The sequence below is a fragment of the Vulpes lagopus genome, chromosome 6, assembly GCF_018345385.1.
Source record: "Vulpes lagopus strain Blue_001 chromosome 6, ASM1834538v1, whole genome shotgun sequence".
Classification (NCBI taxonomy): Eukaryota; Metazoa; Chordata; class Mammalia; order Carnivora; family Canidae; genus Vulpes; species Vulpes lagopus.
The window spans coordinates 13436529-13450045 of NC_054829.1; the positions used below are offsets into that span (position 1 = coordinate 13436529).

At 34.6% G+C, this 13517-nt stretch overlaps 1 protein-coding gene across 8 annotated transcripts in view; it reads left to right on the forward strand.

Annotated features, from left to right (window-relative positions):
• Positions 1–13517, forward strand: part of EML5 (EMAP like 5) — a 183838-nt gene that overhangs the window by 68395 nt on the left and 101926 nt on the right. For all 8 annotated transcript variants that reach the window (XM_041758309.1, XM_041758310.1, XM_041758311.1 and 5 more), the window contains 5 exons: positions 378–634; positions 1757–1969; positions 10579–10746; positions 11598–11704; positions 12397–12515. In XM_041758309.1, the coding sequence (XP_041614243.1) occupies positions 378–634; positions 1757–1969; positions 10579–10746; positions 11598–11704; positions 12397–12515 (864 nt within the window). The remainder of the gene's footprint in view (positions 1–377; positions 635–1756; positions 1970–10578; positions 10747–11597; positions 11705–12396; positions 12516–13517) is intronic.

Genomic DNA, 13517 nt, shown 5'->3' on the forward strand with positions numbered 1-13517 from the left:
TGTCTCATTACAAAAATTTATTTCAAAATCATGGTGTTTATAATTAAGCATTTTTCATAAACTCAGTATTTCCAAGGAACTTCATCAAAAAAATCTGTGACTTTTTCTCCTTTATTATATGACTCTGGAAATTTACTTTGAATCTTCAAACTACTTTAAAGTAATTAAAAACTGAAATTCAGCACTTTCCTCTACTTCCAGCATGTGTTGTCCTCATATATTTCTGTTCAACAAAGTAATTGTTCCTGAATTAATATTTGTCTCATGTATATTTGCTTTATGATTTATGAATACTTGATGTAGCCTCCCAGCCATTTTAGACACATTTGAAAATGAACTAATTCTTGTTTTCATGTATTCTTATTTTTTCTTTACAGAGACATGACTGAAGTTGTACATATTAAAGATAGGAAAGAGGCAATTCATGAGTTAAAATACTCACCAGATGGGACTTACCTTGCTGTTGGGTGTAACGACAGCTCAGTTGATATCTATGGCGTTGCACAGCGTTATAAAAAATTGGGGGAATGTGTTGGATCACTTAGTTTCATCACTCATCTGGACTGGTCCTCAGACAGTAGATATTTACAGACAAATGATGGAAATGGGAAAAGACTTTTCTATAGAATGCCAGGTAAAAATTTCTAATAAATTGTATGTAATTTGTAGACTTTTAGTGCCTATTAAATATTTTAGAATTTGAGTAGAAACAGAGTATAAAATACATTTGATTATAGGAAATTAAAGAAGTTCTGAGCTAATATTTCAGGCATTGTGATCTTCTATAAGGCTGCCCTATTATATTGAAATCCTTTATATTTTAATCCTTCAAAATTAAAACTGCCTGGAGAATCTAAGACAGACCTACTTTATGTCAAATCCCATGCTATGTGAGTAGTATTTGGTAAAGTCCTACTGTTTTATATATAAGAGAGTCAAAATGTCATTTTTATGGTTGGAACTAATTAAATATAATTGCTAAAAAGTCTGACAATAAATTGGGGTTTTTTGTAGTTACCTCAAATAAATTTTGCAAACATCCATTATATAGCTAACAAACTAAATTCAAAAACCAGAGTTTCCATCAAAGATTTTTTAAAAGAATAAAAGCAACCATCAAAATATGCTTTTAGTACTTCATTTATTATGATAGTTAATGAATTAGTCACTGTTTTCCAACAACTTACTTAGTAAGACTAGGTGCATGATTAAATTAATGCATCTCCCCATGTGTTTTTCATTAACAATCTGTATGTAATGAAAAGTGACTAAATTTTAAAGTCCTGTTCTCTAATGTAAATGTATTTACTCCTTGCTTATCCTTCCTTCTTGGTCTTTTTCGGTTTTCTTTTTTTTCACAACCATACATCTTCTTAGGTTTCTTATTTAATAACTGACATGCCATTTGCTTAAAGATTTTACTTGTTCTTCTAATTTACCCTATTGTGACTAATCTAGCATGATTTTTAATAGGGTTCATGTTTATTCTCCGCATAAGTGAACCTTCTTCTGAGCTGCATCAGAATCCAATTTGTGTGTGTTTGTATAATTTTGGTAGTGGCTTTTTTTTTTTTTTAATTCCTTGCATTTAACTTTCTTCTCTCTTTACCATATTCACCTACCTATTCATAATACTCTCCTTTAACTGTAGTAGGAAGATATTCAAACTTTGCAGTTTACTATATTAGTATAATTTATGCTTGAGAAAAAATAAAATTAAATAACTTCTTAAATTAAGACTATGATTTCTTTCTAGGAGGAAAAGAAGTGACAAACAAAGAAGAAATAAAAGGTGTTCATTGGGCTTCATGGACATGTGTTTCAGGCCTTGAAGTAAATGGAATTTGGCCCAAGTATTCAGATATCAATGATATAAATTCAGTAGATGGAAATTACATTGGCCAAGTTTTAGTTACAGCTGATGACTACGGAATTATAAAATTATTCCGATATCCTTGTTTGAGAAAAGGTATCCTTTCTTTTCAAAATACTATTAAGTCTGTTATAAAAGACTTTTGCGTTCTTTTTTTTTTTAAGATTTTATTAATTTATTCATGAGGGATACTCAGAGAGAGAGGCAGAGATATAGGCAGAAGGAGAAGCAGGCTCCCTGTAAGGATCCCGGTACAGGACTCAATCCTGGACGCCAGGATTATGCCCTGAGCCAAAAGCAGACACTCAACCTCTAAGCCACCCAGGCATCCTAAGACTTTTAAGTTCTTGTAGAAAATTAATTTTGAGGTCAATAAAATATTTTTTTAAAAGATTTTATCTGTTTATTCATGAGAGAGACAGAAAGAGAGAGAGAGGCAGAGACACAGGCAAAGGGAGAAACAGGCTCCATTCAAGGAGCCCGATGTGGGACTCTATCCCAGGACCCTGGGATCACAACCTGAGCCAAGGCAGATGCCTAACCGCTGAGCCACCCAGGCATCCCAGGGTTTATATTTTTTGGAATACATGTACTGATTAATTAGTGAAGGGTTGCATGAAAATGAGCAAAATTAGCTATATTTTATTTTGCCAATTCAAAAAATATTGTTATTATTAATTTTGGACATGAAATCTTTATTAGAAAATTATTTTTGAATTTGTGTATTACGAATGGATTAATATATTCTCTCTTTTTAAACAATCATTTTTCCCATTTCCAGAATTGTTTGATATAGCCAAACTATGCAATGATGATTATATACTTTTTTTTTTTTGATTATATACTTTTGTTATGACTTAATACCTTTAATCATTTAACTCATTGAACATAGATCTTTGAGAAGACATTTTTTATATTCCTTTTTCTCAAGAATTCTGATGAAGTAGTCAGCTCTACAAGTTCAGGTCACAGTTTGGAACCTGTTGGTTTGTTGGTTGGTTTTCATGTACACATGTGTTTTTGCTTAAATCTGTAACATATATTGTTCTAACATTTGTATACTTTGTATAACAGAGTAAGAAAAATAAGGAGTCTTATTGATTATTTTCTACACATTTTCTGTATCACCTTTTTCTCTTGGATCTCAAACAATATTAACCATTCTGTTGATAGACTTGGAGATAATTAAATGAAACACTGTATTAGTTACTTATTTATCCCATGCCTGTTCCATAAAGTATTTGAGTCGGCTTATAACAAGTCCATAAGTACTAAAATAGTTATATAACTATATAAAAATTAGTATCTGGAAATTAGTTTCCTGAAAACCAAAGCAATACAAAATACAGAATGATACAAAAATAAAGAAAAGTGGGGCACAAAATAATTTTCACCATAGCTATTTTTTTAAAACTTGTTGATTATAGTTGACACACAGTTTGCTTGCTTGTTTGTTTCACTAAACTTGTCCCAACATGGGGTTCGAACTTATGACTCCAAGATCAGGAGTACCAACTGAGCCAGCCAGGTGTGCCCCTCATCAAAGCATTTTTTTACTATTCAGGGAAAGCAAAGTTTTTTTCTAAAATTTAGTTTTCAAAGAATTCTTTCCCACAGTATGGAGCTTTAGATTAAGTACAGTGAGCATATTCCTAGAGCATTAACGTCTGTAGCAAATGTAATAATGATTTTTACTGGGTTATTGATAAAAGCTTTTGGATGAATGTTAAAATTCAGTTCAGTAAAAAGGTGATTATGGGAATAGCTGGAATAATTGTATTTAAATAGATCATTGATGTCAAACTTAAGAGCCTTGTTCTCCCAGAAGTCTATGCTAGCATTTCTGTTGTGCCTTTATAGTAAAATGGTAAATTCCAGATCTTGCCACCTGTACCATGTTGTTGATTCCTGCTTGCAGGGTGTCAGCTTCCTAGGTGCCTGTGAAATTGCATCCATAAGTAATGCTAAGTGTATTAATAAAGGCTAGCTAACTCTCTAATAATTAAAATACCCTGTTTCTGAATCCTACCTTATAGCCAGGACATGAGAGTTACCAGGCACAACAGATTTTATTATGACTCAAAATAAGACCTGCTTAGTTAGAAGGTGTGTGAAATTCAGTAAGATTAATCACAATGATCCTGATCTTAGACGTTGCTTCTACTCACTGTTTCATATGCAAACTCTATACAAAGACAAAAATAATTTTCTGAGCATTCTTAGTCAAGTGAATGTGATTTATTGGCAATTTTTATGTTTTGCAGCTTATTGACAGTATTTTTGTTGCACGATAATTTTACTTCATTTTTTTAAAAAGATTTTATTTGGGCAGCCCCGGTGGCACAGCGGTTTGGCGCCGCCTGCAGCTCAGGGCGTGATCCTGGAGACCCTGGATCAAGTCCCACGTCAGGCTCTCTGCATGGAGCCTGCTTCTCCCTCTGCCTGTGTCTCTGCCTCTCATTCTCTCTCTGTGTCTCTATGAATAAATAAATAAATAATCTTTAAAAAAAAAAAGATTTTATTTATTTGAGAGAGCGACAGAGAGTACATGAGCGGATGGCAGAGGGGAGCGCAGAGCAAGAAGCAGACTCCCCACTGAGCAGGGAACCTGACATGAGGCTCAATTCAGGACCCTGAGATCATGCTGAGCCGAAGGCAGCCACTTAACCAATTGAGCCACCCAGGCACCCCAATTTTTCTTCATTTTAAAAATGTATAGTAATCTAAATTGTGGGAATATTTTACTGAAGTCTCAGAAAATTAGTCTTGTCCAGTCACTGCTTCAATAATATAAATTGTTTTCCTTATTTTTCTTTTTATTAGATTTTTGTGAGAAATCTATTTTATAATAAAGGTTTTTTATTTCTAGGTACTTGTTGAGTTAGCTTGAGAAGACCATGTATAAGTAATCGGGAGAACAGAAGATAGGATGTAACTACTGCATCTTCAAAGAATTAACAGAAATATATTAAGATTCTGAATTTACATACTTGCATAAAGTTAGCAGTATTACTAGAAAAATTATCATTTAGATTAGTAACAAAGTTGTACATTCTTTCATACATTAAGTTGTACTATTGATCCAACTTAAGTTTGGGAAAATAATGTGTCTACTGTACTAACACATGTTAGATAACCACATAAGTAAATACTCGTTACATTCCAAGGAGTGCAGCTTTTACACAATGTGGAAGTAAATAATAGAAATAGCTTATATTGTAGAATCATTCAAACACACAAGATTAGCTCAATGAGAATGATCCTCTTCCACATTTAGCCCTCTTGAATCCTAGCCCAAAGCATTACTTCTCCTTTTTTCCCCCCATTATTATCCTCTGTCTAAATTCTTTTGCTTTTGACAGTAATTTCTCTCAAATAATCATACTTTTCCCAGACAGCAGTATATGGTCTATGGTAAAGGGTGAGGTGGCAGGAGTGTGGGAGGCTGGAGAGGTGAAGACGGTTGTTGCTGTAAGCTAACACCTCCATCATTGTTAATAGTTGTCAAAGACTTTCTACTTCTTGACAGATGAAAATTTGTATTTGGTAAAAAATCTTTCTTTAGATTTGATAAGAAAATTCATTGGACAAACAAACATCAAACAGAAAACATTTATGTTAGAAATTTACTTGGGACTTGTTTTCTTTCTTTTCTTTTTTTCTTAAGATTTTATTTATTTATTCATGAGAGGCAGAGAGAGGCAGAGACATAGGCAGATGGAGAAGCAAGCTCCATGTAGGGAGCCTGATGTGGGACTCGATCCCTGGACTCCAGGATCACTCCCTGGGCTGAAGGCAGGTGCTAAGTCCCCATGGGACTTGTTTTCTAAGATTCATCCATATTGTTGTATGTAGTTCTAGTATATTCTTCCTGGTGGTAAAATACTGTGTTGTGAATATATGATATAATTCATGCATTTATTCTCCTGTGATGGACATCTGGGTCATTTCCAGTTTTTTTGCTATTATACACAAGTTTCTCAAAGATGTATACTTAGGAGTGAAATTGCTAGATCATAAGAGAATTTATAAGAAAATGCCAAATTATTTTCCAAAGTGGTTATACCATTTTAAGAAGCCTGCTGATCCAGGTCCTTTTCAGCACTTGGCATTGCCACACTTACTAATTTGTGCAAATCTAATTTGTGGTCTTAATTTACATCTGTCTACTGAGATCGAGCATCTTTCCCATTATTTTTTGATTTTCTGCATTTCCTCTTTTGTCAGACACAGGTTGCTATCTTTTGCCTGTTTTTCTATAGAATTTTATGAATTTGTTGAAGTTTTTTCACATATTCCAGGTACAAATGATTTGTATTTTTTATGGGTTGCAAATGTCTTTTCCTAGTTTGATTTACTATAATTATTATACCTTATTATAATTGTTATAATGACTTATAATAATTATTGATTATATCCTTTGTTGACCAGTTGTTAACTTCAGTGTAGTTGAATCTGTTTATCTCCTTTAATGAATAGTTCTGTCTTGTGTATTAAAATATTATTATACTAGGGTCAGAAAGGTAGTCTCAGGCAGCCTGGGTGGCTCCGTGGTTTAGCACCACCTTCAGCCCAGGGTGTGATCCTGGAGACCCGGGATCGAGTCCCACGTCGGGCTCCCTGCATGGAGCCTGCTTCTCCCTCTGCCTGTGTCTCTGCCTCTCTCTCTCTGTCTCTCATGAGTAATAAATAAAATCTTTCAAAATAAAAAAAAAAAAAGAAAGGTAGTCTCATATATTTTATAAAGAAGTATTAAGGTCAGGGTACCTGGCTGGCTCAGTTCAAGGAGCATCTGACTCTTGATCTTGGGGTTGCAAGTTCGAGCTCCACATTAAGGGTGGAGGTTACTTAAAAACAAAAAATATATATATATTTAAGTAAGAGGATTAAGGTCATTAAAACATAAATAGGAAAAAATCTTGTTAAATTGCTACAACTTTTTGGAGAGATTTAGCTCATATTAATTTTGTGTTAATATGCTTTAAAATAAATTATTTTTGGGATCCCTGGGTGGCTCAGCAGTTTGGTGCCTGCCTTCAGCCCAGGGCGTGATCCTGGAGTCCTGGGATCAAGTCCCACATCAGGCTCCCTGCAAGGAGCCTGCTTCTCCCTCTGCCTGCCTCTCTCTCTCTCTCTCTCTCTCTCTCTCTCTCTCTCTGTGTGTGTGTCTCATGAATAAATAAAATCTTAAAATAAAATAAAATAAATTATTTAAGAAATAGGATCATCAAAACAGAAATATTTCACCAAGAATTATTATTCCCGTCTCCTTTAAATTAGGGAAGTTTCTATGACCGTTCTAGCTTGCTTTGATAAATCATTTCTCTGAGATATTAGTTGTAATTGATGGCATACTCTTTAGGCCTTAACTATTCTTTTATCATTTCCTGTCATAGGCCAGAGTTTTCATAGTTAAGGGACTTTGAGAGCTTATAACCTAATTTACGTTAGAGTGGAATTGGAGTCCAACAGAGGTTAAATGATATGCTCGAGCTCCTGTGCTATTAAGCCATCAAGCTGACACTTAAGCTCTAGTGTTTTTATTCCAACTCTAATATTCTTTACACATCATCCTTTTATAATTAGAAGAGTTAGAGTTATGTTCATCCCCTCTCATTTCCTTCACTACTCTTCCTCCCTTCTCTATAATCTAGTATTCCAACTCAACTGTACAGGCATAGTAAGGGGAAATGTGATCTTTTTCTTTTTCTTTCTTTATCTTTATTCAAATATATAATGAATACTTCCTACATACCAGGCACTAGGGATTTAGAGTAAACAAGATTCCACTCCTCTCTAAGGAGCTAATAAGTTTATTACAAGAATTAGCAAGTAACTGACCATTACATTTCAATGTCAGTATAATCACATAGGGTAATGCCAGGGAATCTGGGAAACATATAGGATGATATACTTGGTCTTGAGTCAGAGACATTTCACAAAAGATATGATATCTAGGTTCACTTTTAAAATACCTGTTTATCATAGTTAAATAAGTAGTTCTGGTTATTAGATAATTATTAATATAGCCCCTTTAATTAGAATAATTGGCTTCTGGGATGCCTGGGTGGCTCAGCGGTTGGGCGTCTGCCTTTGGCTCAAGGTGCAATCCAGGATCGAGTCCCACATCGGGCTCCTTGCATGGAGCCTGCTTCTCCCTCTGTCTATGTCTCTGCTTCTCTCTGTGTGTGTCTCTCATGAATAAATAAATAAAATCTTTTTTAAAAAAAGGGGGATCCCTGGGTGGCTCAGCAGTTTAGCGCCTGCCTTTGGCCCAGGGCATGATCCTGGAGCCTGGGGATCAAGTCCCGTGTTGAGCTCCCGGCATGGAGCCTGCCTCTCCCTCTGCCTGTGTCTCTGCCTCTCTCTCTCTCTCTCTCTCTCTCTCTCTCTCTCTATCATAAATATATAAAATCTTTTTTAAAAAATTAAAATAAGAAAGAATTGGCTTCTCTTAGATATATTCTACAACTTTTTTGTTAACCTGCCTTCGTTCTTCTAGAGAGATTGATCTTTGAAATGTCACAGAATATAATTTGGTTTTTTTGTTTGTTTTTTTTTTAATTTTTACTTATGATAGTCACAGAGAGAGGGAGAGAGAGGCAGAGACACAGGCAGAGGGAGAAGCAGGCTCCATGCACCGGGAGCCCGATGTGGGATTCGATCCCGGGTCTCCAGGATCGCGCCCTGAGCCAAAGGCAGGCGCCAAACTGCTGCGCCACCCAGGGATCCCACAGAATATAATTTGGAAGGGATTTACAGGATTATTTACATCTTTCTTGGGTCTGTTGCCCAATATAGTTTATTCTAATAGATCCTCATACAGCTCTTCTTCATGTACCTAAACATGACATTAGTACATCTTAAAAACTTGGACTTTGGTTTGCTGGAATCTCTGGCTTTACCTTCTAAGACTCTCTGGTGGCTAAGAGTACTTAAAAGACCCCATTGAAGAAAGTCATAATGAAATCCATTTTGATGGGCAAATAATGCATTCTCATATAAAGGAATGGGACTAAATCTTACCTTATTAGGCTTTCCTAGGTGAACTGTGGCAAGTTACCCATCTATCAAGTTAGTGACTTCTATTAAGCTACATTAAAAAATTGGTTCCTAAAATATCAGCATTGTTATTAAGCAGCAAATTGTAATTTAGATGAGCTTTGTTCAAATCTTTTATGCTTTAAGATGGCTATCCCTTAACTCATGGCCAAGGTGAAAGTTTAACTCCAGATTTTAATTGATGGAGCTTTGCCATCCTGACAGGCCTTTTATAACTTAATTTAAAAATTTTAAAATGGGTTTTCTGGGTGGCTCAGTCAGTTGAGCATCTGCCTTTGGCTCAGGGTCATGATGCTGGGGTCCTGGCGGATCCAGGGAACATTGGGCTCCCTGCTAGGTGGGGAGCTTCTCCTACTGTTCCCTCTGCTTATGTGTGCGTGCTCGCGCGCTCTGTCTCTCTCTCGTAAATAGAAAATTCCTAACAATGTATATAAATAAAATTAAAATAAAAAATAAAAAATTTAAAACATTCTCAAAATGAAGCCAAACATTATTGTATCCAGTATACTCCAATAGGGATGTGTGTGTGTGTGTGTGTGTGTGTGTGTATTGCCAAATATCAGGCTATCTAAGCAGGATATAGAAAATGTTTTCTGACTTTAGAACCACAAAAATGGTTCTTGTCACACAGGTGTTTTGTTTTGTTTTTAATTAACAGCAAAGTTAGTTCCTTTACAGTTAGAGAAATATGGTGTATACCACCTTTAAAATGTTTATTTTATTATTTATTTTTGACAGAGAGAGGATCCTGGGATCATGACCTGAGCCAAAGGCAGAAGCTCAACTGACTGAGCTACCTAGGCACCCTCTTTTTATATTATTTAAATTTAATTTGTGATGTACACTACCTTAACCAAATGATAGAACTTAATGTGACTAATGATAGAACTGTGCCCCTTGAAACGATGTATCCAAAAGGATCCAATATCACCTATGCCAAAAAACACACCATCTGAATCTAATTATGAAGAAACATTAGACAAACTTACACTGAAGAACATTATACAAAATATATAAATTTAAAGAACTACAATAAGGGACAGTTTTGGGGACAGCTGGGCATATTTTACTTCAGTGAAAATGATGTATTACATTGATTTTTGACCGTGAACCAACCTGCATTCCTGGCATGAATCCCATTTGATTATGTTTTGTATTCCTCTTTATATGTCGCTGTATTAAGTTTGAAAGTATGTTGTTGATAGCTTAAGTTTTAAAAGGATCCTCTGGCTGTTGGGGCTGGGAGTAGTCAGGGTGAAGTAGACTGGTTCAATTTTGCTTAAAACAAAAGGCCTCAGGCCAAAACATTCAAATTTTCATATAATGGAAAAAGTTGATGCCTTTGTGGCTGCAGGCTTTTCTCAAAGCAGTAAGAAAATGCCTCACAACCCTTGTGGTTCCTAACTAATTATATTGTGAATCAGTAGAGGAAATACTTACATCCCTTAGTGTAGACTCATTCATTTATTCATTCAACAAATTTTTGAATTAATATTTTTACCCTTTGATCATGATTAAGATAATGGAGGACGTATTGATTCAAGTATAGAAATTGTTGTTTGAAAAAAAAAAGAAATTGTTGTTTGATGTGATATTTTTGGGCATTGGCATTTATCAATTTAAAGGCATATTTTTTGTTATAGGGGCCAAGTTTAAAAAATATATTGGCCATTCGGCTCACGTAACTAATGTCAGATGGTCACATGACTATCAGTGGGTTATTTCTATTGGTGGAGCAGATCACTCTGTCTTTCAGTGGAAATTTATTCCTGAAAGAAAATTAAAAGATGCTCTTCACATAGCACCCCAAGGTGAGTAGTATACACTGCTTAAATCGTTTTTCTGTCAAAAAACTTCAGTAACCCCAAAATAACGATTTTACTATTGTAGTGTAATCTAGCCTTATAATTAACAGGACAGTGTCTTATTATTATATTATTAGTGGATTTTGTACATTAAAATACTAGGCATATATGTTTAGAATACAAAGTACTTTTGCATGCACTTTAATCTACCCAGTGATGACTGATAAAACCATTACATTATCAAAACAAACATTTAATGTATTCTTGGGGAGATAAGTACCTAGGTTTCTTTTTTTTTTTTTTTTTTAAGATTTTATTTATTTATTCATGAGAGACACAGTGAGGCAGAGACCCAGGCAGAAGAAGAGGCAGGCTCCATTGGAGGGAGCCTGACATGGGACTTGATCCCAGGTCTCCAGGATCACACCCTGGGCTGAAGGTGGCGCTAACCTGCTGAGCCACCCGGGCTGCCCAATACCTAGGTTTCATATATGGTTTTTCTGAGAAAGAAAAATTATCTAATATCAATTCATTTGTTGCATATAGTATTTTCTAGATATTTTTCATGTTAAGTTATATTCACTTATGTTTGAACTAACATTTAAGTTTGATGTAGCAGTCACTGGGTACCAGTGAAGGGACTTAAAGTAGCTGTTGAGTTTGCAGTGAGTGAAGAAGATAATCTGTAGTACAGTTTATTGACATCTATGTCACTTTGAATAGGTCATTTCATTTGATTGTTTTATGGCTTGTTACCATGTCAGTTGACACAGTCAGCTCTTAATCATTAATTTTACGTGCTGTTTTGAAAATGAATGTTCTTCAAACAAGTAATATTTCATTTTTTTAAATTACAGAAAGTCTGGCTGACTCTAATAGTGATGAATCAGATTCAGATATGTCTGATGTTCCAGAGCTGGATTCTGAAATTGAACAAGAGACTCAGCTTACCTACCGTCGGCAGGTAATTATCTTCACATGATTTTTTTCCAAAAGTGTATTTTCTTATTTATCTTTCTCCCTATTGTTTGTTGATTTATTGTTATCTTTTGTGGTTTTTAATTTTCCAGGAAATTTTGTCTACTTCAGTTTTCCTTTTTTAAGAGTTAAAGTGTACTTGTGTAAAACTTTAGTTCTTTTATAATTAAATATTTGATATATCAAATATACCTGTATTGTATTTGACTATAGCTTTTTGTCACAGTACACTCCCATTTATTCTCTTTAAAATATTTTCTTAGGAAGTATAAAAATTCCATGGAACACTAAATACATATTTGTCAGTGTGATATATAGAAAATGTAAATTTGTTATTTCCAAGGAAGAAAAATTCATAAAATACCTTCCTTTTTAAGATAACTGTTAAAACTTTAGTGATCAATAGCAACCATAATGTCTGAAAGTTACATTAAGAATCTATGAACAGGGCAGCCCGGGTGGCTCAGCAGTTTAGCACTTGCCTTCGGCCCAGGCCGTGATCCTGGGGACCCCGGATTGAGTCCAACATCGGGTTCCCTGCATGGAGCCTGCTTCTCCGTCTGCCTGTATCTCTGCCTCTCTCTGTGTCTCTCATGAATAAATAAATAAAATCTTTAAAAAAAAATCTATGAACATCTTTATTCTAAGAATATTTTTATTTATGTATATTATTTAAAGGTTTACAAAGAAGATCTACCTCAGCTTAAAGAACAGTACAAGGAGAAACAAAAAAGTGGTACCTCTAAAAGAAGAGAGAGGGCTCCAGGAAACAGTATTCGATTACACTTTGTTCATGGGTATGAAACAACTATTTTTCATTTATACGTTTACATTTCGGTTCACGTTTAGTAGCTCTGTGTCTTTGAGCAAGTCACTTTGCCTCCCTTTGCCTCTTTCCCCATCTGTAAAATGAACTAATAGTACCTATTTTATGGGGTTTCTGATGAGGAGTAAATAAGCCAGTGTTTGTGGTGACTTAGAATATAATCGGGCACATAATAAACACTGTATGAGTATTTATAGTAAATATACCTTATGAAAGTTTAGCATTGTTTTCATAGACATGGATCTCTTGTCTTTAAACAAATGAAGATAGGTAAAATATAAGAGATTATCATCTCCCCTAAATAATCCTGACTTGGAATTATATTGTGCCTTTTAGAGAGCCTCCATTTTGCCTTTGTATTTTAATTTCAATAAAATACAATTTCTGGATTTTCTTAGAACATCTGGCAATACAGATCTCACATTTCATCCTAGAACAGCAGATTTTCCAATTCAACGCTTCCCTTTCCCTCCACCTAGTAATCATTTTCATACCTGACTGATAAGGCTTTCAGAAATTTAAAAAAGGATTCATTTAGTAAGAATATTTTATCTCCATTGTTAAAATACACAGTATTTCTATACAGTTACATATCATACATGGAGTTTCTTTGAAGTGCAAAAAAAGGTTGCTATAAGTGGAATTATATTGACCATTTTAGAAAAATTTGACTATTTTTTTCTGGATGTGTATAATATTTTTGAATTATTATTTGAACATTTTTGAAATATATATAATATATTCTCATGATTCAGCAATGCACATAAAAGCATACACTTTGAAAATCCTTCTCCCAGGGAGCCCCCCTCTGCTTGCTAGATGAGATATTGCCTGTTTTATGAATCTTTTAATAAAACCAATTAGATCTTCAAAAAAAAGAAAAAATCTTCCCAGCTCTGCCCTTCCAGGCATCATTTTTCATCTTCCCAGGGCAGTCCTATACCTTTTCACTTGTAAAAATCAACAATTTTTA